We start from the raw sequence: 26,259 nt of genomic DNA, 5'->3' as shown, positions 1-26,259 counted from the left end.
GATTATTTATTATGGCAAATCAGTTGGGTGCATAGAAATCTGTTAGTGCAAGCTAAGAGGGGATCCATTTTTGAGCCTTCGGTTCTCTATAGGTTAGTACAAACCTTTGAAGTGGGAATATTACAGATGACTGAAGAGCACGGGGACATGTATAAACATGATTATTTTATGCACTGTACAATGTATTTCACCCTGCTACACATGTAACAATCACTAAAGTTCTTGCTCAACCATACTTTGTTATTTCTGGTTTTGGGAACACAGGACTGGAAGGGACCTTTTGGGACATCAAGTCCACTCCCTGCTGTCGCATAATCAACTGAATGACAATAAAAGACACACCTCAATCCTTTTTTATCTGATTTCACTCAGTCCATTTTAGGGTCTGGTCTAGTCTAATCAACTTAAGGTATGTCTAAAGCACCTAGCAGCATGGCATCTAAGTGCCAATCCTGAACCCCTTGATTATAATAATTAGCAATTTTACAGGTTTACATGTTTGAACTATTTTATCACTGTTAATTAGCTAATCCTCAGAATATCACTATGAGGGGGTAGTTAAATATTATCATTTTACAGATGGAAAAACTGAGGCAGAAAGATGAAGGGACTCATCCCAGGGTGCAGAGCAAATTAATGGGTAAACCAGGATTTAGATTAATAGATTCCTAGGCCAGAAGGGACCACTGTGATCATATCATCTGGATCTCCTGTATCACACAGGCCACGGAACTTCTTCGAAATAAGTCCTAGAAAAGATCTTTTAGAAAACCATTCCCATTTGAACTCAGAACATCCTGATGCTCAGTCCCCTGATCTTTTCTTCAGAACACACTGCCTGCTTCTGCAGACAAAACCCAATGGAGTTCATTGGGAGCGCAGCCTGAGCAAGAACTTCAGAATTGAACCCCAAAAATGACCCCGTGCATGTTGTAGCTTCATGTCTTCTCATCTTCGGAGTGGTCAGTATCAGCTTTGAGTTGGTTTTCCAGAGAAAAAGGACACATGCAACTGACAAGAGACACCAAGATTGAACAATACTTTAAACCCTACAGCAAAGTATCAAAATGGAGATAATACCTCCTAATGCTGTAGATTTTTCCCCCCCAGAATATTGGAAACATCTGATGTGATGGATAATCTAAACCCATGTTCTTCCATATGGTAGTGAGCCTTAGTTTACAATTAAAGCTACCTCATATCACTCAGCTGAAAAAAAAAATCCAGACTGAAGAGAATGTGGTATAGGTAATTTTTGTTACTTAATCAGGGCCTAATTCTATGTCCATCAAAATAAATGGAAAGACTCCCATTGTTTTCAGTGGGCACTGGATGTGCTCCTAGCCCAGCGTTGGGCAAACTACAGCCTGGGGGCCACATCCGACCCTTCAGACATTTTAATCTGGCCCTCGAGCTCCTGCCAACCGGGAGTGGGGCTGGGGTCTGGCCCCGCTCTGCGCAGCTCCCAGAAGCAGCAGCAGCATGGCCCCCCTCTGGTTCCTATGCCTAGGGGCAGCCAGGGGGCTCCACACATTGCCCCCACCCCAAGAGCCACCCCCGCAGCTCCCATTGGCCAGGGACCATGGCCATTGGGAGCTACAGGGGCGGCACCTGCAAACGGGGCAGCATGCCGAGCCACCTGGCTGCATCTCCGAATGGGAGCCGGAGGGGGGGACATGCTGCTGTTTCCTGGAGCTGCTTGAGGTAAGCACTGCCTGGAGACTGCACCCCTGATGCCCTCCCACCCCCCAAACCCTTTGGTCCCAGCCTGGAGCACCCTCCTTCACCCCCAACCCCAGCCCCACCCCAGAGCCCATACCCCCAGCACCCCAACTCCCCAATTTCATGAGCATTCATGGCCCACCATACAATTTCCATACCCAGATGTGGCCCTCAGGCCAAAAAGTTTGCCTACTCCTGTCCTATCCTAACAATTTCAGCTGCCCCATTTTTATTTTAACTCAAGGGGGTGATTTTTGAAGCCTGTGAAAATGGAGAGAAAAGGCCAGTCATATTATAGAGAGGACAAGATTTCCCACAGAGATTTGAAGGATTTGAAAACACTTTAGTAACTTTATATATACACACCTCACCCATTGCAATGGAGGCAGTAGCTAGGCAGGTAAGGTTTGGGGGCTGGGAGGGGAAATGCAGGCCTACATCCACATAAGCGAAGTCAGCCATTTAAAAGGAAGACTAAAAGAGATTTGGTCTCCTGTCCTTGGAAGGGAGAATGGGAGAGAGACCATCCAAGTGCAGGAACAGTGCCCTTCATCAGCATATTCCATACTGCTTGCATTGGCATGGGCCTCCTTTGGTTAAATCACTGAGACAGAAAATCGTCAGTCATGCCTGAAGATTTCTCTCCTCTCACTTGTGCCTCGGCCCCACAATACACACATAAGAAAAATGTTGGCATTTGCCATCCTATTTTCCACCAAATAATTTGGGTGAATTAAATGCAAACATCATAAAACCAGACAGGTTTCAACAGGTCATGGTGCTCAATCTGCTGTATCGCCACCTTGGGATTGTCTAGACTAGGATAAAAACAATATATATTTTAAAACATGTTAGCTCACCTACGTTAACTAAACTCCAGTGCAGACAGGGCAAGTTGTTTTTTAACCTGTGTTGGCTGGTTGAGGTGAACCCTAGAAGGAGTTATTAGCAATAGAGATGATTTTGGTCTTTGTGGCAAACACAGATTCCATGCAGGTGCACAGAGCTGATATCACTGCAATGGAGGCCCCGTGATACACTGGAAACTATGCCTGTTTTTAATTTTGCTTGGCTTATAGGATGAAAAAAGTGTACAAATAAGAACCTTTTCTCTTTTGGGAGCCTGGAGTTCACCTCAGCCCATTAAAGTGTTAACAACAGCTTGCCCTCTCTGCTCTAGAGTTTTAAATCATATAATCAAAGGGTTTTTTAAAAATACCCCTTTTAGCTTAGTGTCAACAGGCCCCTTGTCCTACTGCCAAAAACTTCAACAGTGTATACGGGAAAAAGTATTCTTTCCTGACCAACTCTCCTCCAGATGATCATTTTGTACCCTCAAGCATGATGTTTAACTACCTGTATGTTTTAGACTCTGGTGTCTGGCACCCAACTCCATTTTGGTATGTGAAAAAATGCCAAGTCAGCAATGAGCTACTCAGATGCATACAAAGTTGCTGAAAGTGAGGATTCAGGGAAGCGTAACTAAATTTCCTGACCCCTCCTTCCAAGTCTTTTGCTCAGGATGCTCTGTGAACCAGGAATAATGTAAAATGACAGCACTGGAGTAAGTCACTTTGTTTTTTCTACATTTATTCCACAGCAGATTTACTCCTCCCTTCCCCAGCGCTTCCCCTTCCACATCTGCCACAATTATTGCAATTCCTTTCCTCCCCCAGGCCACGTGTCACAAGCACCTGCCAATCCTGATGCAGCAGCACCGAACAAAGCATGTCTAGTGTTACAGCCTGCAGGTTTTAGTATCTAATCTGACATTTGTATTTAGAGAGCGAATGGACAATATTTAGTTGCTCTTCTGTCTCTGGATTTCACAATTGTGCAGGCAATACTCTTTCCTTCAGTTGTGTATTTAGGCATCAGCAAGTGTTTGTGATGTTTTTCCTTGCCTGTGATTTTTCTCTGAGGCTCTATTACCATTCACAGCCATACCAGTTTGGGCTGCACTTCTCATCAGCTCTCACGTCAACAGCTGCATGAGGATCTTAAAGGAATCCCTTATTTGAGGAAATGGTGTTGGTGAGCATAAAAGCCATGATGTACTGACAGTACAGAATTTAAGAGAAGAGCATGAGTTTTGCATAGAACAAGGTAAACTTGAATCTAGAGACTGGCAGACTGCCACAGTCAGGAACAGTTGAGAGTTATGCTTAAAGAGAATGCAGATGCTGCACATATGGGGAGAAATTAAAATAGCAGTACAGCTTCTCTTAATTTGTGAGACTAACTGCAACAACCAAAGAGGCAAACAACATGAAGTGAAATTATGAAGTGGGATTCAATGACATCACTATTAAAAGTGGGAAGATGTGGTTAGGAAATGTGTTAGCTGCCACTTGTGAATGCTTTTAACACCTGGTTTAAACAGAGACAGCCCAACTTGATGATCACTTTAGATAAGCTATTACCAGCAGGACAGTGGGGTGGGAGGAGGTATTGTTTCATGTTCTCTGTGTGTATATAAAGTCTGCTGCAGTTTCCACGGTATGCATCCGACGAAGTGAGCTGTAGCTCACGAAAGCTCATGCTCAAATAAATTGGTTAGTCTCTAAGGTGCCACAAGTACTCCTTTTCTTTTTGCGAATACAGACTAACACGGCTGTTACTCTGAAATCTGTCATTTAAAAACACTATCTGGTGGTGGGGCCAACCATTGAGCCAGTAATCACACATTTTTAAAGTCTGTCTATATTAGGTGCTAGCAACACACATTTTAAACAGCACTTAATACCTGCTAGCTAACGTGTCTTAAAAAATATATTGTTCCTAGTCTAGACAAGGAAAATGTATATCCTGGCCTCACACAGCTTAATGAAAAAGGGAGGGCCTGGGAAGGTATGAGAAAGTGGTCTTTTCTCCAGAATGCTAATTAATCACTGACATTAAATAGCTATTCACAAAAATAGACAAATTCCCCTTCTCATCTCAATTACTCAGGTTTCAGGCTTCTGTGATAGCCTAATTTCATTAAATTCTTCAATTATCATAGAGCTTTCCAAGGGCAGCCAAGGCCTGCATTTCAATGCTTAAAAAAAAATCCAAAAGTCAACCTAAAAATCCTTCCAAGTCTCCTTATTCCTCCTAAAGAAACCCTCCACCCCCTTAAGCAAGGGACCTTTAACGTGGTCAGCGATAACGTTTGTAAATATCCCGTGCCTCAGTTTCCCCAATTGTAAAATGGGGCTCAGGCGCCTCACTTAGCTCCCAGGTAATCTTTAAAAACCAACTCCCCCGCACGGCAGGTCCTGACCTCTGCATCGAGCCAAGGCCCCTTCGCAAACAGCCTGGTTTGCGCGCAAGGCTGCAGACTCCCCCGCCGAGCCAGGGCCGGCCCGGCCCAGCCCCCGCGCCCGACGTGCAGGCGGGCACGTCCCCACTCGGGCTGTGGCCCAGCGCGCTCCGCCCCGCTGGCCGCACGTCAGCCGCGGAGCCCTCCTTATATCCCCCGCCCCTCCCCCCGGCAGCGGTACTGCAGTGGCGGCGGGGAGCGGGCCGGAGCAGCGGCAGGAGCGTGCAGTCTGTGCGAGCTCGAGCTCCCAGGTAAGCCGCAGGCGGGAGTGCGGCGCTGCAGGATCTCCCAGCCCGGCCGCTTGGAGCAAGGGCAGCGCTGTGCACAGACGCTGCTAGAGCCGGGGGGGGCCGCTAGGACGCGGGGGGTTAGTTGCATAATCCGCCGAGTCACTTGTATTTATTTTGGGGGGGGGGGTATTTAAACCTGTGGCTCCTCGGTTGGGTTTGAGGGAGGGGTAGGAGGGCTCTGTGCTGCGATCCCTGGCCACACGGGTGGTGCGGGTTATATAAGCCCCTGGGTCACTGTTTTGTGCGGGAGCGCTGGCTGGGTTCTCCTGTGCTCCCTGGGTCACCGCTGTGGGTGTGGGGAACACAGAAGGGCTACGTAGCCTCTAGTAACTGAATTGCTTTTAGGGACAGATGAGTTACAGGTATCTGATCCCTGGGCCACTGTAACTCGGGGGGGGGGGGGGAATGGAAGGGTTAGTTATACAACCCCTGCGCACTGGGAGGGTTATGGCAGCCCTAGGTAACAGTATTTTGGGGGACGTGGTGGTGATTCTGGCTGCAGTCTCTGGGTCACACTGATTTTGGAGGTGGACCGGGGCAGTAGGCACCGTGGCTACGTGCCGTGTGATCTGAGTTCTTCCCCAAGCTGCAACATCCGCTTTAATCATCGATTGAGTCACTGCTGTGGAGCTGTTACATGCAGTTATCGTTTTACTGTTGCTGACCTTGGAGCCCAGTCAAGGTGCTTCCTTGCTGTGTGATGGCCAAGCCCCTGGGGACGATAAAGCTCCTGCTTAGCTGATCCTCCTTTACAGGGGTTGCTTAGGGTCGCTGGGCTGCAAAGGACCTGATCCTGTCTGAATTGGGTGGAGGGGAGAATCTTGCGGTTGCTGGTGGCTTGGCTGCTTAGCGTGGAGGGTTGCAACGTGTGCAGTGAACTTCGTTACTCTCCAGATTACTGCACCCAGACACATGCGAGCACTTTCCCTCGGGCAACAGGGCATGATGAATTCTGGGGGGTGAAGGCGGGGCTAGCTTCTGCCTGTGGCTGGAGAGGGGAAGTGAAATCCGTGCCCAGAGTGGGAGTTAGCTTGGCTGGCCCTTGCAGTTCTTGCTGGCACAGGGCATAGGAGGCATTCGCAGATTGGGCATGCGAATGAAAGGAGGGTTACTCTTGCATGGGGTAGCAGACCCTGACCCCTAGTCAGGCAGAGTCAGAACTCAGCTGCCCCTTTAACACACTGTGAGGACTAATCTTCCGCTAGCCCCTTTGGCTGGAGCAGGACTGAGCACACAGAGGAGCTGAAACAGCACTGAGCTCCTTGAGGTGGTGCTTGGGCTGATCTTCCCTAGACAAAACCAGGGAGCCCCCACCTTGATCAAGCAAAGCTTGCTGCAGGCAGTAACACTGCAAGGGCTTGTAGGGAGCAGCCAGGGGGTGGGTGGATAGTGGTGTGTGCCTACTCCTAAAATGTCAGAGATGTGTCCAATCTCTGAGCCTGTGCTGGGTGAATTCGGGGACTCCCACCATCCCTAAGTCCTCCTCTGCTCATGAAGCTGAGCATGGCAAAGGGCTCTAACAGCCTTGGCTGGCATTCCAGTTATTGCCCCTTGGCAGCGGTATGGAACCCAGCCCCAGCCATTTGCATTTGGGTCTGGCAAGACATTAGGGTTGGCAAGCTGACAGCCCCTGGTCTGTGTTGGATTCCAGCTATGATACAACATCCCACTGTGTTAATCTGATGCTCTGTGAGGAAGAAGTACAGCTACGCAAACATGACACAGTGCAGGGGAAAAAATAGCCCAATTAATATTTGTGGTCCCATTTGTTTTAACGAACTTTGTGAAAAACAAAACCAAACCCTAACCAACCAGTGTGTTTTGGGTCAGTATTTGCTGTCTTAGATAGCTATTTAATTTGATCAGTGAGGAATGGAGCCAGTGCTGTTAGTGATCTCTGAGTCATGAGAGTCCTAGGTTAGTTCTCTAGAGGTGGGCATATTTATAAATTACCAGTGCTTTCTCACTAGATGGCATTGCTTTCTGTAATTTTTTTTTAAACCTTATGGTGATAGTGCATATTTAGGAGCTAAAAGTAGAGCTAACTTAGAATTAATGATTTGCTTCCTCCTTAAAGAGACCCTTTGTAAAGCTTGTGGTTGGTTATAAAGCAAAAGTCATAAAACACAACATAGGCACAGAGCCACATATTAAATAGATGCAATCAAGTATTGATTTCACCTGTCAATGGATCTATGCAGTAGCTTTCATGCTGTGTACAGATGCTTGATTCTTCATGACTATCCCTGAGCTCTAACTCCTTGGGGAGGAATAATATCCCACAAACATATATTTTACAGCTGATATATTTCTATTAGCCTTTGATCCAAACAGGATGTATCATTTCCTGTCTAAATTTTATCTCATGGAGGACTTGGCACATGTGGAGATGCTTTAGAGCAGCAGTTCCCAATCTTTACTGATTCACATACCACCTTTTTAAAAAATGTGTTGGACAAATCTGGCCTATGGAGAACATGTGGGTATCTCATGTTACACAGTGCTCTGGGAAGCAGAGATGTTCCATGTCGAAGCCCGTGACTCTGGTCTCTTTGCTAGGGGCAATACATAGGAAAACCGACGTTAACTTGTCTTGTACTGCATAGAGGCCCTGGTGAGGGGCCTTTCATGCCAGACCCTGTACCACATGAACTAAAGACAGCCTGGCAGAGCTTATACTTAGCATTTATCCAATATGCCATAACTGTAACCTACTTTACAGACAGAGGAGAGGGTGTGACCCTGCTGCTTGGGAGATGCAATGTGATAGGAAGATGAAGTGACTCCTAGTCCCTGTGTATATTTCCTACTCTAAAACACTTAAGTGATGGAGTCTACTGTTTGGTTAAAAGAACCCCTCCCCCCCCCAATCTTTACCTCTGTCCCTAGATTTCATTGGGCAAAACCTGTCCCACAGGCATAACACAGCAAGTCCTATTCTCCCCCCTGGCCTCATCTGGGCAGCTATTTTTACTCAGTCCCCTGGCTGCACTGAACTTGGCTAAGGGGGCAAATGGCAACAGTGGCTCTCCTGGGACTTAGATCCCGAAGAGGAAGGCTGTTGGGCCACAGGGTGCCATTCCTTGAGTCTGCTGGCTGGGTGGTTCCTTGCTCCCACTGGTAACTGCAGACTGCCTCTATTAGAAGAGCAGCAGGAGTCTATCACACGGTTGGAGTAACTGGGAGCTGGAGTCAGTCCTTGCATCAACACCAGCAAGATTGGATGGGGTCTGAATTGAGGGGAGAAAGCACTAAGGTGACTCCAGGCTGGAGTCTGAAGACCAGGACTCCCCACTGGGGTGCCTTCCTCCACAAAGACCAGTTATATTGACACCCAGTGGAAGGGGAGAATTTCCGGTGCCAATCTGTACATACTTAGAACCAGTGAAGTGCCTTCCACTTCCCACGGGTGGTCAGGATTGTTTTTCCTGCTTTTTCTTCCCCTTGGTGGGAAAGAAGCAGTTTATTTTGAAGTGTATGTAAGTGCCTCTGAAAGGGGCCAGAATCATAGCCCCTAGCTACTGAATCCCTTCATCCACAGGACCAACAGAGCAGTAGCAGTGCAAACTTGCACCTCTCGGTGCTGACCCTGAGGGACATGCTGGAGCAGGGGGTTCATTGTTCTGGCCCATTCTCTGTCTCGTCTTTGAGGAACGATAGTGGCTTTGTACAGCTCTTCAAAAGAAGCGGCACCTGTCTCACAAATACCCATGAATAAACTTGGGGGAGGGGAACACTTTCAGAAGTTTGTAGGTCACTTAAATGCTTTTGGAAAGGTTACCCTATATGTTACTGCTTATGTCAGTGGAATTTGAAATTGTGTCCTAAGCCTCTCCTCGATTGACTTCCCACATCCCAGCCAAAGATATCCCCCATAGCCTTAAACTACTAGCAATCTGCCAGACTGGATTAAAAGTAATGATAAACATTAAGGCTGTTTCCCAGTGGGAATGTCTGATGCTTAAATAAAGGAACCAGCCCCCTAAGTTGTGGCTCAAATTAAGTAATATTTTAAAGACTTCCCCACCAAACTACTGACTGTCTTTGTCAATCAAATGTCATACATGGACCATATAGTACTAGGTACCTAACGAGCAGGTATGTGACTGAAGAACTGGATATATTACTAATGGCATATTTAAAACTATGCTCATAAATATTAATGTTGCCGTACCAGATCCTCACTCCTATCTTCCTTGTGATGTAACATGCAGCTGAAATAGTTGTGAATGCAGAAGCCATAGGGGAAATTATTCTGCTGGCACAGCCAGAGATGCAGCATACTCCTCTTGTAAGAATATTCTACCCAGGGGGGAAAAGTTAACTGGCTCATTAATGGAAATTCCTCAAATGCACCTTAAAACTAATTAACAAGAGAATTTAGGGAGTCTGGTCACCCACTCCCACTTACATGGCTGGGAAGTCTGAAGTGAACTTGACGAGGTCTTTTCTGCCTGTATCCTAGAACTTAAGATACAGAAAGGCCCTAGTAGTGTACACCTACCCTAAATGACTTACAACAGCTGCACCGATGCAAGTGTGCCACTGTTGCACTTCTGGTGAAGACACTCTAAGCTGTTGGGAGAGAGCTCTCCTGTCGGCTTAACTCCTGCCTTCACAAGCAGCGGTAGCTGCGGCCACAGGAGAAGCTCTCCCACTGACTTAAGCGCCGGTGTGGACAGCGTTAGGTTGTATACTTGCGTCACTCAGGGGTGCAGATCATTCACACCCAAGTGATGTAAGTCACACCAAAGTAATTTGTAGCGTAGACGTAGCCTGAGTCTAGCTCTAGTACTAGGCCTGATCTACACTAGACAATTAGGTCAGCAGAACTACATTGCTCATGGGTGGGGAAAAATCCAGGAGTGGCATAGTTAAGAACTCTTCTGTCACCCTAGCTACTGCCTCGTGGGGAGGTGGATTAGCTAAGCCCCCCCCATCTGCATAGGTAGTGGCTACATAGACTTGCTGTTGGTGCAGTAGAATACCCTTTGCCAGACAGTGCTGTACTCTGAAACCCAGAGAAGTGACTTTATTTAACCAAAAGATTCTTGGACCGCAATGCAAAGCCTTCTGTGGTAATATTGGAACATGTCACTAGAGCGCTACACCAACTATAATCATTGCCCATAACACCTTATTGGGGGGCAAATTATAATTGGCTTGCTTAGTATATTTAAATAAATTTCTAGTTATTAGTGGCCCACAGGTTCTCAACCAGAATGTACACGTTGGGCCTCTCTCCTGCAAGCAGCATCGCCAGCTGTCTCAGTTATGTGGTCACTCCTAACTTTCTTGCTTGCGCTACATCTAGTGACAGGGTCCATGATTATAGGCAAATTGAGTTTGCTTCAAAGCTACAGTAATAACTCGGATGTTCAGAGAAATTACATGACACTTCAATTCTTTTCAGCACTACAAGATGTCTGTTAAGGAACTTCTCATTCAAAACGTTCACAAGGAGGAGCACAGTCATGCTCACAACAAGATCACTGTGGTTGGGGTTGGCGCAGTCGGCATGGCTTGTGCAATCAGCATCCTGATGAAGGTGAGTGTCAAGGTTTACCCATCCTCCATCTGGAGCCAAAGAAAGCGATGGAGAATAGCTAGAACCATTGATTTATCTGTCTGTTCTTGCACCTTGTAAATGCCAGTTTTACCCTGTATGCCAGATGGAATATAGGTATTCACTTCATATCTTTGCTATACATGAGCTAACAAATAACATGTACTATCAGAATGTTTCCCCAACAACTGCCAGCTTTCTGACTTTCATGTACAGAACCCCATATATCTTATCTGATCTACTTGGGACAGGAGCCAGATCGGATAATGAAAAAATATGATAATATGGAGAATGGGAAAGTGAGGCTGCAGTGCCGTCTAGTGGCCACAAGAGAGATCACCTGCTTCTGGACCTACGTGTGTGCTGGTTGTTTGGTTAATAGCGAGCCAGATAATGGAAGGTCTGATAAATGGGGTTCTACTGTAATTATCCACCCTGGGCAGATAACTAAAATAGTTACAGAATAAAATATATCTGGATTCCAAACCTTTATTTGTACTGCTAGAATGCCTAAAGCAGTTTCCTTTAAGCAAGGAGAAAACTGAGCTGTTGAATTGTTTATTCCACTGTGTATTAGAAGTAATTCTATCTTAGATATGAGAAATGCTGGATTGAACATAAATGTGTGTAATGCACAGAGTATGCAATGTCACTTCTAGAAAGTAATCTTTTCCTGGAGTTTTTGGGGGTGGGAGACCGTGGTCTGTTCTAAATCTGAACTGCGTTCTCCACACTGAAATACCAAACTATGTATTGATCGTACCACAGATTACACAATGCTTGCTTTTCATTATTATAATATAGTCATGGTTTATAAACCACTAGCTGTTGGATTATGCTTCATAAGCCATTTGTCTTGTTCAAGTTAACATGCATGGAACTGTGTGCACTCCACAGTCTAGTGATGCTGTATGAGGTGCAGTACAGATAGGAAAATTACTGCAAGTGTCAATACTTCCCTCCCCCACCCCCAAAAGCTAGCACTGTGATAGAAGTTCCAGCTAACTAAAATATTTGGCTTAGAATGACCGTTTTCTGATCCTGACCAGCAACAGTTGGCTAACTACACTTAATTTATGCTGTTGCTATCTTTCTAAAGGCTGACTTCACAGATTACAGTGAAACATTTTAATTCAGAAATCCAGCACACTGACTTGGTCTCTAATTGTGCTTCTGGCCTCCTGTAGGATTTGGCTGATGAACTTGCCCTTGTTGATGTCATAGAGGACAAGCTGAGAGGAGAGATGCTGGATCTCCAGCATGGCAGTCTCTTCCTTAGAACACCAAAAATTGTCTCTGGCAAAGGTTAGTGTGTGGTGGTGGTGGTTTTTTAATAAATATAGTTTCTAAATGGAGACCATCACTTCAGATACACATTTATTTGAGCATAAGCTTTCATGAGCTACAGCTCACTTCATTGGATACACGGTTGCTCATCCAAGTGTTACACTTGATTTTTAGTCCTAGTATTGAACAGCAGGTGTTAATCTGTTTCTGTTCATATAGAACATGAGAAAGGCCATACTGGGTCAGACCAGCAGTGCCAGCTGCTTTAGAGGGAATGAACAGAACAGAGCAACTTCAAGTGATCCGTTGTCTCCCCCAGTCCCAGTTTCTGGCAGCTGAAGGCTTAGGCATACCCAGAGCATGGGGTGGTATCCCTGACCATCTCGGCTAATAGCCTCTGACTGACCTATTGTCTGTGAACTTATCTAGTTTGTTGTGTGTTTCTTTTTTTTTTTTAAACCTAATTATACTTTGGCCTTCAACATCACACAACGCAGAGTCAACCTCTGGAACCCATTTTCATGAAGTACTTCCTTATATATGTTAACTTGCTGCTTATTAATTATATCAGGTGACCCCTTAGTGTTTGTTATGTGAAGTGGATAAACAACACTTCCTTATTCACTTTCTGTACACTGTAATGCTGCCTGTAGTGACTCAAGTGTGAGTACCGACCTCAGGGCACAAACCCCAAATTGGTTGGTGAAATCTAAGTATAGAACTCACAACCAAGTGTAAATTCCTCCAGCACCAGAACTGCCTAAACATGGAGTCTCAGTCCCCTTGGGTTCTCCAATCTGTTTTCCCATCCAGGTGAGCAAAGTCCCTTACACCAAGAATCACAGCAATATTCAGGTTACTCCTGGTATCAAAAGCCCAGTAACTTACCCCAGGTCAGTTGTACCTTAGATCTGACACCAAAGACTATGCCTGTAGCCAATCCTAAAATAAACAGTATAAAGTCCTTTTAAATAGGAAAAGGAAACTGAGTTATTTACAAAGCTAAAGCACATTGTAACTCATCTATGTCTATCTTAAGTTTCAAAAGGTGATAGAATAGTCTGATAAGCAAGCTCTATATGTCCTTGAGAGCTAACCCAGGCTAAGCAGATGGGGATTTCTTGCTTATGCCTAGAAAACCCATGTCCATTTTCAAGGACAATGCAAGCAGCGTAGAGATCCTTAGTTCCTTTTGTTTAGGATTTTTGTCCTCAACCTTGTTCTGTGCTACAAGCTTAATGGGAGGAGTTCACTTGCGTGGCTCATCTTCTGGGGGGAGAGCAGAACAAGAAGTCTCTCTTCTCCTCTTGTTGAGAATATGTAGGGGAAATTCCACTTGCAATGTCCTACACTAGTTCATCTGGTATCAATGGACTTTTTTTGGCGGAGGGGGAGGGCGTAACAACTTCTGGTGAAGATCAGCCTTTCACACTAATTTAATGCATGTCTCTTGTCTGGTGCCTTAGAGGCTCACAGTACAACCACTCCAATATTACCTTACAATATGGACTGCATATCTTTAAAGTAAGATACTTGCTGCATGCATTCTCAATCCTTTAATAAAAGCTAAACAAACATTATTGTAATTCTAATACCTATTGTAACCACACTGGTGAGCCAGATTGACACATGCAGAGCTGGAATCAGTATTCTGTTGACATGGGGACCTTGACACAAGTTAACACCTGGTCTGTCAGTATCTCACACACCAGTCATAATTTTTATAAACCTCTCCTATCCCCCTGCCCTTAGTTGTCTCTCTTCTTAGCTGAACAGTCCATCTTCTTAATTTCTCCTCATATGGAAGTTGTTCCATATCACGGATCAATTTGTTGCCCTTAACTGTAGCTTCTCTGGGGAAAAAATAAAAAATGGTTCATGGCTGCCAGATTGGAATTTGTAACTTCTCATTAAAGCTTGTGGAGGTGAGCACTCCTGTGTTCTAGAATCAGCCACGGGGGCTAGAATTTTTTTTTATAGGTTCTTACATAAAGGTGTTTCAGCTTACCTGTATGATCCTCCTAGATCACTTTACTCTGCAGTGGCTAATCACCAGCATGATGTGTGTTCTTGTCTACCACTCCTATTGGCTATCAACAGCTCAGGCCATGCCAGTTTAAATTTCACAGTGGCTAGTGACTATGGCAAGTGTTAGTGCATAGTTTACTTATTTCTCTGCCAAGGAGTAACTTCTTCATCCGTAGGCAGTCCCTATCAGAACAGAGGCTTTTTTTTTAAATTGTAAGACACGTCACCCCATGCTTACAGTAGCCAGAAAAGCATATACCACCACTACCTATACCTCAGCTATTGTCCAGATTGGCTTCTCTCTAGGGCTACCATCAGTAGCAGTGCACCCAGTATTTCCTTAAAAAAAAAACAAAAAAACCCCCACACATTCCATGAAAGGTAACACTTGGGGCTTGCTTCTCCCTCCTTCCATTGTTGGAGTCTCCTGTTATAGCTGACATGAGTCTTTCAGTGAGTGCTCTCAGGTGAACGTAACCCAATTAAGGGATCTGTAGATATGGCTGCATGGCAGGCAGATGTGGCCATGTGTTTTTTGCCACAGCCTGCTTTCTTCACTCACGCTTCTTTGGCAGCTTCTCATGTGTTAGGGTTGATTTGAAGAGCTTTCAGATGAGCCTTGGTAGTGCCTTTAATTTTTTTTTGTTGGCCTCCCAGTGTACATGCTCCCATTTTTAACTGTCCATAAAACATGGCTGAGAGGAGTTGTATGTCATCCATATGGATGAGGTGACCTGCCAAGCAAAGTTGTACATGTATTATCAGGGATTCAAAGCTAGTCATGCAGCACTGGTCCAGGACCTTGTTTGGTATCTTTCTGCCCACTTGATGTTACATGGGAGACAGACAGCACATATGAAAATGCTCTAGTTTCTTCAGGTGTCTGTTACAGAGTGTCCACGTTTCATAGCTGTAGATAAGAGTGCTTAACACCGTCCACACTCAAAGAGCTAGTCCTATCCTACTCATTTAGCCCCCATTACTATAGTATCAGAGAAACTCGTGCAGCAACAAAATGAAGCTGATGGAATTTTCTCTGCGTAGCAGAGAACAACTGACTAGCAGGAGACCACTGTCTCCACTAACTACTGCCTCTCAGCACTTTCAGACAGTGAGCTCTAACTTGAGGATGGTAGGAACTCTAGGCTTGTTCTGAGCTATCTGCGGAAAGAATTAACGTTTGACACTTTCTTTGCAGACTACAGTGTGACCGCACACTCCAAGCTGGTTATCATCACAGCTGGCGCGCGCCAGCAAGAAGGAGAGAGTCGTCTTAACTTGGTCCAGCGCAATGTGAACATCTTCAAATTCATCATTCCCAACATTGTCAAGTACAGCCCTGACTGCACGCTGCTCGTCGTATCAAATCCAGGTCAGGCTTGTTAGGACTGCTTAATAAAGCCCTCATCGTTCCCTGGTCCTTATGGAATAGGGAAGCATGTTTCAGAGAGGGGGAAAACTAACCTAGTTTAATGGGCTAGGGATTTGAGGTAACACTTGTCTCAAGTTCCCAGTTCAGAACAGAATTTAGGAAGAGCAAGATGCAGTCACCTCCCTTCCTCCCCCCGCAAAAAAGAAAAAAAAAAACTTCACATTGCCTATTTGAGAATTAAGCCTCACCCTCCAGTTTAAACTTGCCTGTAACTACTTCTGTAAAGCTCTTGAAGCAGGACTGTGTGTAATGGAGGCTGCCATGTCTTATAGAGAGTGTAATTTAAACCTCTGCCATGCAGCTAAAAAGGTGGCTTTGCTAAGAGGCAACTAGATGTATATTGGGAAGGTGTGTATCAATTCTGTACTCTATTCAGCATATTTAGTAAAAATCTTCTCCGCTTACAGATAAAACCCTCACAAGAATCAGTTGAAATAAACTGTCAAACAAGGCATTAGAATTTTTCATTAATTAAAGACTCAGTTCTTTTATTGTATTAATAGTTGATATTTTGACCTACGTGGCCTGGAAGATCAGCGGCTTTCCTAAACACCGTGTTATTGGTAGCGGCTGCAATCTGGATTCTGCCCGTTTCCGCTACCTCATGGGAGAAAGACTGGGTATCCATTCTCTAAGCTGCCATGGGTGGATAATTGGAGAGCATGGAGATTCTAGTGGTACGTATGAAGCCTTATTTATCTTTAGTGTTTTTTAAAAAAAAAAAACAAAAAACCACAAATAGAATAAGGCTAATGTACTAGGAGCTCAAGACTAAAACTCTACCAGGGTCCTAGGAAACACCAATATTCAATCTTTTGCAAAGAATTGCTCATTCGGACCTTAACATGAGGCAAGTTAAGAGAACAAGCATTGCCTTCCTTAACTTAGCTGTGGCATGTAGTAACAGTAGATGATCTATATTTGACTTAACCTGTTCTGTTAGAAAAGGTCATTACTGTAACCCAAGGAGGGCCAAAATCTGCAGATTAAATTCTCCCTAGAACTCTCCAGTAGGGAGCTGAAGGAGTGGGAGGGTGAAGCTCTTCCTTGCAAGGGACTCTTGAAAAACACTGTCATCAGACCGGCACTAGACAAGATTTTTAATTTTAGTCACTCAGTCTTAATGCTTTTTTTTTTTTTTTTGGCCTCTCTCTCAAAACTTATGTGGAGGAACTGAAGTGCAGACCTAGGTCAGGAGTACCTAAGAATGTTTTTGTTCAACACACCTTCAAGTGATTGAAACAGCATTGTCTGGGAAGGGGAGACTTCAAAATTGCTTTCCCTTCTCACCTCCCCAGCCCCTCATGAAACTACCTAAATAGTCCCTTATTGACAATTCATTTCTTGACCAATAAAAAACCCAAACTGACCATCTTTAACCTTGAGATGCCAAATAAAGAAACTGGCTCAGACACTCAAACAGGACTAGGTTCACAAGACTTATTTTAATCCTGTAAGAGATACAAACATTTAAAAAAAAATTTAGTGTTACATTCAGACATCGAAACCACAATGGCACTTGTATGGCAACAGATTCACTCTACCAGGTGTTACGCTAATTGTCAGTATATATTTGGGTGGAGTGAAATTAGGATTTGTCTGGTGGATGGATAACTGCTCTACTGTGAAATAACTCATTAATTTTGTGTATTTATCTTAGTACCTGTCTGGAGTGGGGTTAATGTTGCTGGTGTCTCCCTGAAGGCTCTGCACCCAGACCTAGGAACTGATGCAGACAAAGAGCACTGGAAAGAAGTCCACAAACAGGTGGTGGACAGGTAAAGAGCAATTTTACACTAGAACAAGTTGCTTTACCCTTAAATGGCACAGACCTATATAGTGCATAATGTCAAATGGAGCAGATGTGTTGTCTCTAACCAGCTGTGCTCAGTTATGGTATTGTAAGTATCTGCTGCAGTATCAGCAGAACAGAAACAAGATGCAGAAATGGTACAACTTAAAGTAGGGATGCCTTGGTAGCTAACATTCTCCAGTCTAATGGAGAAAACATGTTAATAATTTCTGGTGAGCTGCAATCTTGTATGCCAAGAACTCTTACATAGATGGGCATAATAATGCACCTCTAATTTTTTTTCGATGCAGAGAACCCAATACTTTGAATCTGGTTAATAGGTACCTTGGTGCTTGACTGTTAAACAGACTGGGTGGAATTTTCAGAAGTGCTTAATCCTGTAGAAGGGCACAAGTCCTGCTGAAAGTCAGTGGGACTGGTGCCGCTGAGTTAGGTAATTTTTTGGAAATCATACCCATTGTTTTAAGATTTCATAATCCAAGTTATAACAAACTTCAGTTTAACCATTTTGCTTTTAGAAAATGTAAAGCAAGTACTTTACCTTTGCAGTGCCTATGAGGTGATCAAGTTGAAGGGATACACATCATGGGCTATTGGTCTCTCTGTGGCAGATCTAGCTGAAACTATTATGAAGAACCTAAAGAGGGTTCACCCAATTTCTACTATGGTTAAGGTAAGCAGCAGCTTGTTAAAGCAGAGAAACGTCCACCATTCTTGTGTTAAGAGGTAAACTAATTTACAGCTGTAAATATTAATATCCAGAGCTGCCTAATTTCCTGTGAAATTTGGCTAACAATTTAGACCACTGGCTTAAAGGAAGTGGTGACATGATGGGCTAATACTTGAAAATAAAGTAAACCAGGGTTGTAAAAGAACCATGTAATATCCTTCTATTTCCTTTTCAGGGCATGTATGGAATACATGATGATGTCGTCTTAAGTGTTCCTTGTGTGTTGGGATATGGTGGCATTACGGATGTAGTAAAGATGACTCTGAAGAGTGAGGAGGAAGAAAAGCTAAGGAAGAGTGCAGATACACTTTGGGGAATCCAGAAGGAACTGCAGTTTTAATTCTTATGTCCTAGAACTTCACTTCACTATATAATAGTATAGTGGATTTGTCTGTTGCACTTTTCAAGTAGGTCATGTCCTTTGATGTAGGTACTGACTAGAAACATGTAAAGCTAAAATCTATGAACAACTCAGTTTCCTGAAATTAGAGTAGGAAACTGTTCTGGGGCTATTCCTAGTCACCAAAACCTGTATTTGTAGCCAGAGGTGGATCACAACCTAGTAATTTACAGTTAAGTGGTGTAAAGTAGATCTAGCACACCTTGTAAAACAGCACTGCCTAGCAAAATCCTCTGCCTTTTTCTCAGTTTAATGTCAGTTCAGAAGAATATAATTGGTTTCACAACTGTGTAATAAATGTAGAGACCAAAGTATTTCTTGTATTACAAAAAGGATGGGGGCAAACCAACGCTGACCAACTTTCTCTGACTGATAGATTAAAGATCTCAACTTGTTGCAGGTCCAAATGTATTTTCCTAACTGCTTTGGAATCTCTGTGCATACCTTTTCCAGAGAACTTAATTTTTGTGTACAATACTGGAATAGCTGTAAATCTGGTTCCTAGAAATGTAAAAACCAGGACTGCTGTATACAACAAGTAAAGGCCACTGCAAGCATTCAACTGTACCAGCCCTAATGCCAAATAAACCATGAACTGCTACTTCTGTTTCCTTGTCTAATTTTACATTGGGCCTCAAACATGGCTTTTGGAAATGGGATGGATCACATGACATTGCTCTGTTCAGAGTTGTCCCTTTTGAAGCATGGCACTGGCCACTTTCAGAGGCAGGATACTAGGTTAGATTGAAGTCAGTTTGATGCAGAGAGGAGTACAGATCCACAAAAGCTTGGTATTTAAATCCAGATTCTCAATATGAACCAATCCTCTCTACTATTCCTATAGCCCCTTTATCTCAAATCTCAGTTAAAAAAAAAGACCCCCCCCCCTTTGAATATTAAATAGCTAACTCATTAGTTATTACACAAAAATCCCAGTAAATAGATGAGAGCAGAGACTGCAGGGGCTTAGTACTCTTGAATAACATGTCTTCTAGATTTTGACATGTAAAATATGGATTTAGGAGCTTGAGGCAAAGCTTAATCGCAAAGATACACTTCAAAAAGTTGACCTAAATAAACCAAGGCAAACTACATGCCAAAGAAAAACAAGAGGATTTTTTCCCTTTCCTGTAAAATGGAATTGAGAGTAACTCAGCAATCTGTGCTAATGGGATCCATCCTTCTCTCTCCACAGGTGGTTAACAGGCAAATGAATCAGAACAAAGGTATACCATAATAGGAGTTTCTGCTGCTAGTGCATACATGGAAGCAGGCTAACAGCTTCCCTAAAATCTAATGCACTAACAGAAGCAGTTAACAAACCATACAGAACACAATAAGAGTGGGGGAAATGGATTACTGTAGATACACACTGAAAACCTTGGGGGGGAGGAGGAGGGGGGGGGGAAATCACCTTTTTGTAGGGAATATCTCCAAGTACTCTACTAATAAGGGCCCTAAATTGTAGTAGTGAGCTGACTTGATGAGGAAGGAAGATACATCTTGACTTTGAGGAAAAAATAAATTGGATTATTGAGTTACAGCCCTCTGTAATTTAAAGAAACAGACCAAGTGCAGGATCGTTTTTGTCCCACTTTAGGTCCAGAAAGAAAGTAGGGAGGGATACACAGCTCTTGATTAATGTGAAAGCTGGGCATGTTTCTCAGGACCAGTTAGTTGGAGGAAAAATAATTACTGGAGATTTGGAAGGGGGGGAACAAAACCATTTCTGCAATACTACCAGTGGGTGATATTTGCTTGTAACATCTAAATAGAATGGGGGGAAAAAATCACCACCGTTTTTGCTATGCTCACCCTGCAAGAAATCTCATTTCCTGGGTGACACGATCAAGCACAGAAGACAAGCCTTTACTTTGGGCACCCTGCTTTCATTAGTTTATAATAAACTTAAAAATGACGTAACAGCCATACTTAAAGCAACTGTGTTTAGTCTTCCTAGTTCTGGACACTGAAGAAAAGATGCTTCCAGGTCTCAGCAATCTATTAGTGATATGTATGTTTGTTAGTTAAATAAAAAGTTGCACAAACTAGGAAGATGTATCTGTTTGCAAAGGAAGTATATTCTAAACAAAAACATAGGAAGAAAAAAATTATGCAATAAGTTTTATTTAGCATTAATCCACCAACACAAAAAAGGTTACAGGGAATAGAAAGTGCATTAATAAAAGCTAGTCTTTACCAAAAAGAAAAAGAAAATATATTATTGATTCAAAATATCTTACACTTGAATGATGTAATAACTTATTCTGGGCACCTACTGATTAAAAGAGAGTGACTGTTTCTTAAGGAGCCCTACTTCCCAGTTAAAGTCAGAGAGGTCAGTACAGATCACTGAGTCCAGCAGTTTTTCTTGCCTTCTGCATTAGTGCTCTCAGCTGGAATTGCTTGCGCGACAGAAGACGTACATGCTGGAGAAAGAGAAGATACAATTTAGTATGGTCTTCATTACAATCTGAGATTATCTGCAATCCAAAATTTTAATACTTTGCATAATCTGAGTCAAATGTGATGTTTATTTCTGGAAATGGATATTTACACTGTCAGGGCCAAATCCTGATTTAAGTAAACACAGAGTAAGGACCTCAAGATATGTCCCAAAGTAAAATACTTTACACTTTCTGCAAACTGCAACACATAGTTCACAGCACTTTCTTTGCTAAGAAATAGCAATCAAATTCAATAAAGTATCATTCACTATGGTTTATTTTTAGTGAATTAAGTATCTGGTAAAAACATTTCATTTTATGGAGCGTATAACAAATTAAATTGAATCACTGTAGATTACTACTGTGCCTCCCATGAGAGACAACGATACTTGGAAGCTGGGGTGAAGACCACATTGGTGAATTCAACAGCCAAGCTGCTTAAGGACCAGATGTTAAGCCATTATCTGGCCTCTCCATGCATGGGATGCTAAAGCTGAACCCCAGATTTGAAGTCTCACCCCAAATTGGAATGTCAGTGAACTTCTATCATTAGAAAAAAGAACCAATAGTACTGATTGCGTAGGTGCAGACTACTAGACTTTTGAGTCCCTTAGGCATTGTATTTGAGAAATATAAAAGGAGTGAGTATTAACTGAGATGGACACACAACAATGAGCTTTAAAAGTTAAATAGTTTTATTGAATCAGTTTAATTTTAAGCATTTTTAATACTTTGTTTCAAAGTCGCTGTGGATTTATTCACCTGCAAATACAGGTGGGGTATCTTTTTGCCCACTGCATGGCATTTTTTATCCTGATCCTTAATTAAACATTTAGCTATCAACCTCTCTTGAAATGATTTGACTTATAAGTGAAGTTAAGACAAGACTACGATCAGCAACCCCAAACCCTTTGCTTTTCCTTCCTGGAGAATGTCTGGTTGCTCAGTCAACTGGTCAAAATCAGGTCACTCAAGATCTGCTATATGCTTCCCATCTAATTTGAAGGATTTCATATGCACAGGGCCAAAAGATGTTTGAAATACTTGTGAATCATCATTCCAAAAAGTATGGATAAATATTTCCACACTACCTGTTCGGTTATAAATGAAAACAGACTCATAGGGATGAGGCCTTTTATTGCACTAGCCATTAAAAAATATCTATACTACCATTCCATGTTGGAGATAAGTTTTTTAAAGTGAATCTATGTGGTGTTTGCTACCTTTTTATGGAATGTAAAGCTGGTCAGATTTAAGTTACAATTCCTGTTTCTAAGTTGAGTGAAAGCTTAAAGGCATACCAAGGCATACCAATTTAGTGTGCCTTTACACCACTGGAAAGCAGAGAGATACTAAAAAAGAGAAGTGACTTCAGTAAACTATTTCCTAGACACAGGCCACCCCAAGTATGCAACTGGCTCCGCATAGGTGGACCCCTGCATCCTTCACAACTTCACCCCACCCTTCCTAACTTAGTAACTTTCTGTGACATACATCACTGCCTTTGCTCTGCCAATGTCCCACGCCCTTACTGCCCACCTGTCAGCTTCTCTTGTAAAAAGCCTCCAAGCTTTCTCCCACATGCACCTTGTCTTCCTGCAAATGCCTCCCTTAAGAGACACCTCTGCTGTAATGCCTATAAAACCCAGCCTGATAACCACAGCTAAACAGGTGACAAGCTGCAACTGTCCTCTTCCCCTTCTTTCACTTTTCTATACCCCACCTATAAAAATAGATCACTGCCACATTTAGCTAATAAGCTGTGTCAAATCTTCACCATACTCATAAATAAACAAATCCATAGGCAGGCAGTGGTAATGAGCGGATTCTCTTTTACAGAAGTGGCTTCTGTGTATCTTTTTGCCTGTCCATACATACGGTTTGCTTGCCTCAGAATCAGACAACCTGCAATAGCCAACTGAAGTCAATGCCTAAAACAGCGTTTTTCATTCTGTCCTCTTACTCATCTTTCAGTATCTGGCTATGTCTTGATCCAAAGCCACTCAAGCATTTGAAACTCTGCTTGGAATAGAAAAATCTGATGTAAGGAAGAAAAAGACGAACATGGTGGAGCATTAGGCTATGGGAAATGAGTTGGTGGTCTGCGTTCATTTCTGTATCCACACTACCACAAACTTAGTTAGCTGTTTCAGCAAAGCCACCAAGGATAGAATGAGGGTAGAGACTGACTAACTGCTCACCTTTACACTTAGTTTCTCCACAATCAGGGTGAAGGTACAGTGATAAAGCAAGGTGGGCACACTGCCCTGCCACCATTACACCTGGCCTAGTAACACAGGTCTTTCGTCTACAATGCTGTTAACTAGGGACTTTTCACAACCACGGGCATTCCTTTTATTAACTGAAGTTCTCTTTTTAAAAAATGCAGACATTTTTAAACCTGCTGGTTCCCCTTTGGCAAAAAAACCAACAACCCAGCAACACAATCTCGGGACAGACACACAGGAATTTTCAGTGCCAAAACGTTAGTCAAATACGTAACTTTCAATGCACATTCAAAAGTGTCTTGCGAAACCTACCTTTAGAAAGACATCTAGGTCAATAACCCCACGTCTCAATGCTTCTCCCAAGTAAAAGATGGTGTCTTCAATGGCATTTTCCTCTGCATATAAGTTCAGGATCTGTTTGTAAAGTGGTGCTGTTGGAATGATAACTTCATCTATGTCATTATTTTCGGACTGATTTTCCATTTTCTCCAGTGCAGAACTAAGTTCTTCATCTTTCTTCCTCAGAAGTTCAATGTTCTTATCGACTTCAGCCTAAAAAAAATATTTAAAATACTTGCTCTGTTAAAGTTCTTGAGATCCAGGTGACCTCTTAAATTTTACTTTGATATGCATTTGACTAGATAAAATAATTCTGAGAACTCTAGTTGGCTCTCAGTTTCTTTGCTCACTTGTATCAGGGTTTTACTATGGTAAATCCTATCACCACATAGATTCTAGATATTTCCTCTAATGTAAAACTGAATGCTATTTTAAAATGTATAAATAGGAATAAGAGTGAGGTACTTATTTTATACTATTCTGGCTATGGTTATGCCATGATTGATTTGCCAGTTGTCTGGCTGTTTCCCACTATCTATCACAGAGGTGGCTAACATTTCAGTGTTGTACATACTGTATCACATTTGTGACTGCCTACGGTCTCCTTTGGGATGAAAAGTGATATATAAATGAAAAATTATGGAAGACCTGATAGCAACCCACTCGTTAAGACTGTGTTTGATTCGTACTTAAATAGGACAGAAATTCCTCCATTTTGCACTTTAATGATTGAATTTAGTTTACAATTTTCGTACAATAATCCTTCAGAGGACAACTGAATTTTTCATATACTTTTTAAAGTTAATATATTAACTATTACAAAGAAAACACTGAAAAATGCTGCTTCCTTTCTGTAATTTTGTCCTGCTTTCCTCACTTTTTCTTAGGTCCCTCTAGTTAAAGAAGCAAAATCCCCACAAGCTTCAAAATAGGGATTACACATATATCTGGATAATATCTTGGACATAAGATACTTTTGATCTTGTAAAGTTAACTCACAATAATAGTTATCCCCCTTCATTCAAGACAACCTACCGTTAAGTTTTGCCAAGATTAGCCTATAATTGTCCAGTTCTAACAGCTACTCCCATTCTCCAGTGCTGCAAGGCTGTCTTGCAGACTCATTGGCTCTGGCTCAACACAGAGACCCTGTGGAGCCAGATGGCAAGCAGGGGTTTGGGAAGGTGATGGCTCCAGGGGAAGAGATGTAGTTCAGAAGCCATGAGAGGATGAGCAAAAATGTGGGAGGCCAGAGTGAGTGCTGCGTATGGAGGCATGATGAGATATTAGCAAGTTCTGATGACTAGTTTAACAGGGATATGTGGGCATGAGGGATGGAAGAGGCGTTTTGTTGTGTGGGATGGGGGCCCTTGGCTTGAGGGTCCAGGGCTATGCAGGGAGACTGAGGTAGGGATGGAGTCCAGTGCCTCTATGCCATGGCACTGGAGACTGAAGTGCTCCCCAGCGCCGTTGCCACAGTGCACCAAAGAGCTGACACAGTGGCAAGGATTGGGAACGAACTGTTTCTGTGCTGAGGCACTGGGACATGAATGGCTCCTTTTGATGCTGCTGCCCAGCTTCCTGCTATACCAAGGCAGCAGTACCAAGAGAAGCCTCTGATGTGCACAAGTCTCAATGCAGGGCCCTGTCCCCCACCAAACAGCTCAAATCCCCTCCCCTCCTGAAACTCCTGTTCAATTTCCCGCAGTCCACCAGGGACGAGCACCACAGACAGTTGAAGTAAGGTGAGCAGCCACACACAGTGAGGGGCATAATGTGAGTGAGGTTCAGAGCACAGGAACAGCCATACTGGGTCAGACCAAGGGTCCATCTAGCTCAGTACCCTGTCTTCCGACAGCAGCCAATGCCTGGTGCTTCAAAGGGAGTGAACAGAACAGGCAACTGAGTGATCCATCCCCTGTTGTGCACTCCCAGCTTCTGGCAGTCAAAGACTAGGCACAAACAGAGCATGTGGTTGCATATCTTGGTGAATAGCCATCGATGGACCTATCCTTCATGAACTTACTGAATTCTTCTTTGATCCCACTTGTACTTTTGGCCTTCACAACATCACTGGCAATGAGTTCCATAGTTGACTGTGCATTGTGTGAAGAAGTACTTCCTTTTGTTTGTTTTAAACTTGCTGCCTATTCGTTTCATTGGGTGGCCCCTGCTTCTTGTGTTATGTGAAGGAGTAAATAACACTTCCTTACTCACTTTCTCCACACCAGCCATGAATTTATAGACTCCCCTTAATTGTCACTTTTCCAAGCAGCGAAGTCCCAGGTTTTTTAATCTTTCCTCACACAGAAGCTGTCCCATACTCCTAATCATTTTTGTTGCCCATCTCTGTACCTTTTCCAATTCTAACGTATCTTTTTGAGATGGGGCAACCAGAACGGTATGCAGTATTCCAGGTGTGGGTGTACCATGGATTTTTATAGTGGCATTATGATATTTTTCTGTCTTTTCTATCCTTTTCCTAATGGTTCTTAACACTGTTAGCTTTTTTGACTGCTGCCATACATTGAGTGGATGTTTTCAGAGAACTATCCACAATGACTCCATGAGCTCTTTCTTGCATGGTAACAGCTAATTTAGATTCCACCATTTTGTATGTATAGTTGGGATTATATGTTCCAATGCACATTACTTTGCATTTATTAACATTGA

The 26,259-nt window shown here is 43.2% G+C and overlaps 2 protein-coding genes across 2 annotated transcripts in view; one reads left to right on the top strand and one right to left on the bottom strand.

Moving 5' to 3' along the window:
• Positions 1–5,168: 5,168 nt before the first annotated feature.
• LOC140912628 (L-lactate dehydrogenase A chain) lies at positions 5,169–19,173 on the top strand. Its single transcript, XM_073347309.2, has 8 exons — positions 5,169–5,277; positions 10,730–10,864; positions 12,070–12,187; positions 15,396–15,569; positions 16,133–16,306; positions 17,290–17,407; positions 17,992–18,115; positions 18,348–19,173. The coding sequence occupies exons 2-8, from the start codon at positions 10,739–10,741 to the stop codon at positions 18,510–18,512; spliced, it is 999 nt and encodes a 332-aa protein (XP_073203410.2). The 5' UTR covers positions 5,169–5,277; positions 10,730–10,738; the 3' UTR covers positions 18,513–19,173.
• Positions 17,056–26,259, bottom strand: part of TSG101 (tumor susceptibility 101) — a 51,101-nt gene continuing 41,897 nt past the window's right edge. Inside the window, exons 9-10 of the mRNA XM_073347308.2 lie at positions 23,560–23,799; positions 17,056–21,001 (exon numbers count right to left, since the gene is read on the bottom strand). Coding sequence (XP_073203409.1) covers positions 20,912–21,001; positions 23,560–23,799 — 330 coding nt within the window. The 3' untranslated portion in view covers positions 17,056–20,911. The remainder of the gene's footprint in view (positions 21,002–23,559; positions 23,800–26,259) is intronic.

This window comes from Lepidochelys kempii, chromosome 6 (genome assembly GCF_965140285.1).
Source record: "Lepidochelys kempii isolate rLepKem1 chromosome 6, rLepKem1.hap1, whole genome shotgun sequence".
In the NCBI taxonomy this organism is placed as follows: domain Eukaryota; kingdom Metazoa; phylum Chordata; order Testudines; family Cheloniidae; genus Lepidochelys; species Lepidochelys kempii.
The sequence above is the reverse complement of the archived record's forward strand: the minus strand, read 5'-3'. Positions and strand labels throughout refer to the sequence as shown.

Coding starts and splice junctions, on each gene's coding strand:
- LOC140912628 (XM_073347309.2), top strand. CDS start 10,739: ATGTCTGTTAAGGAACTTCTCATTCAAAACGTTCACAAGGAGGAGCAC. Junction 12,188..15,395: donor AAAAATTGTCTCTGGCAAAG/GTTAGTGTGTGG, acceptor CTTTCTTTGCAG/ACTACAGTGTGACCGCACAC. Junction 17,408..17,991: donor CACAAACAGGTGGTGGACAG/GTAAAGAGCAAT, acceptor TTACCTTTGCAG/TGCCTATGAGGTGATCAAGT.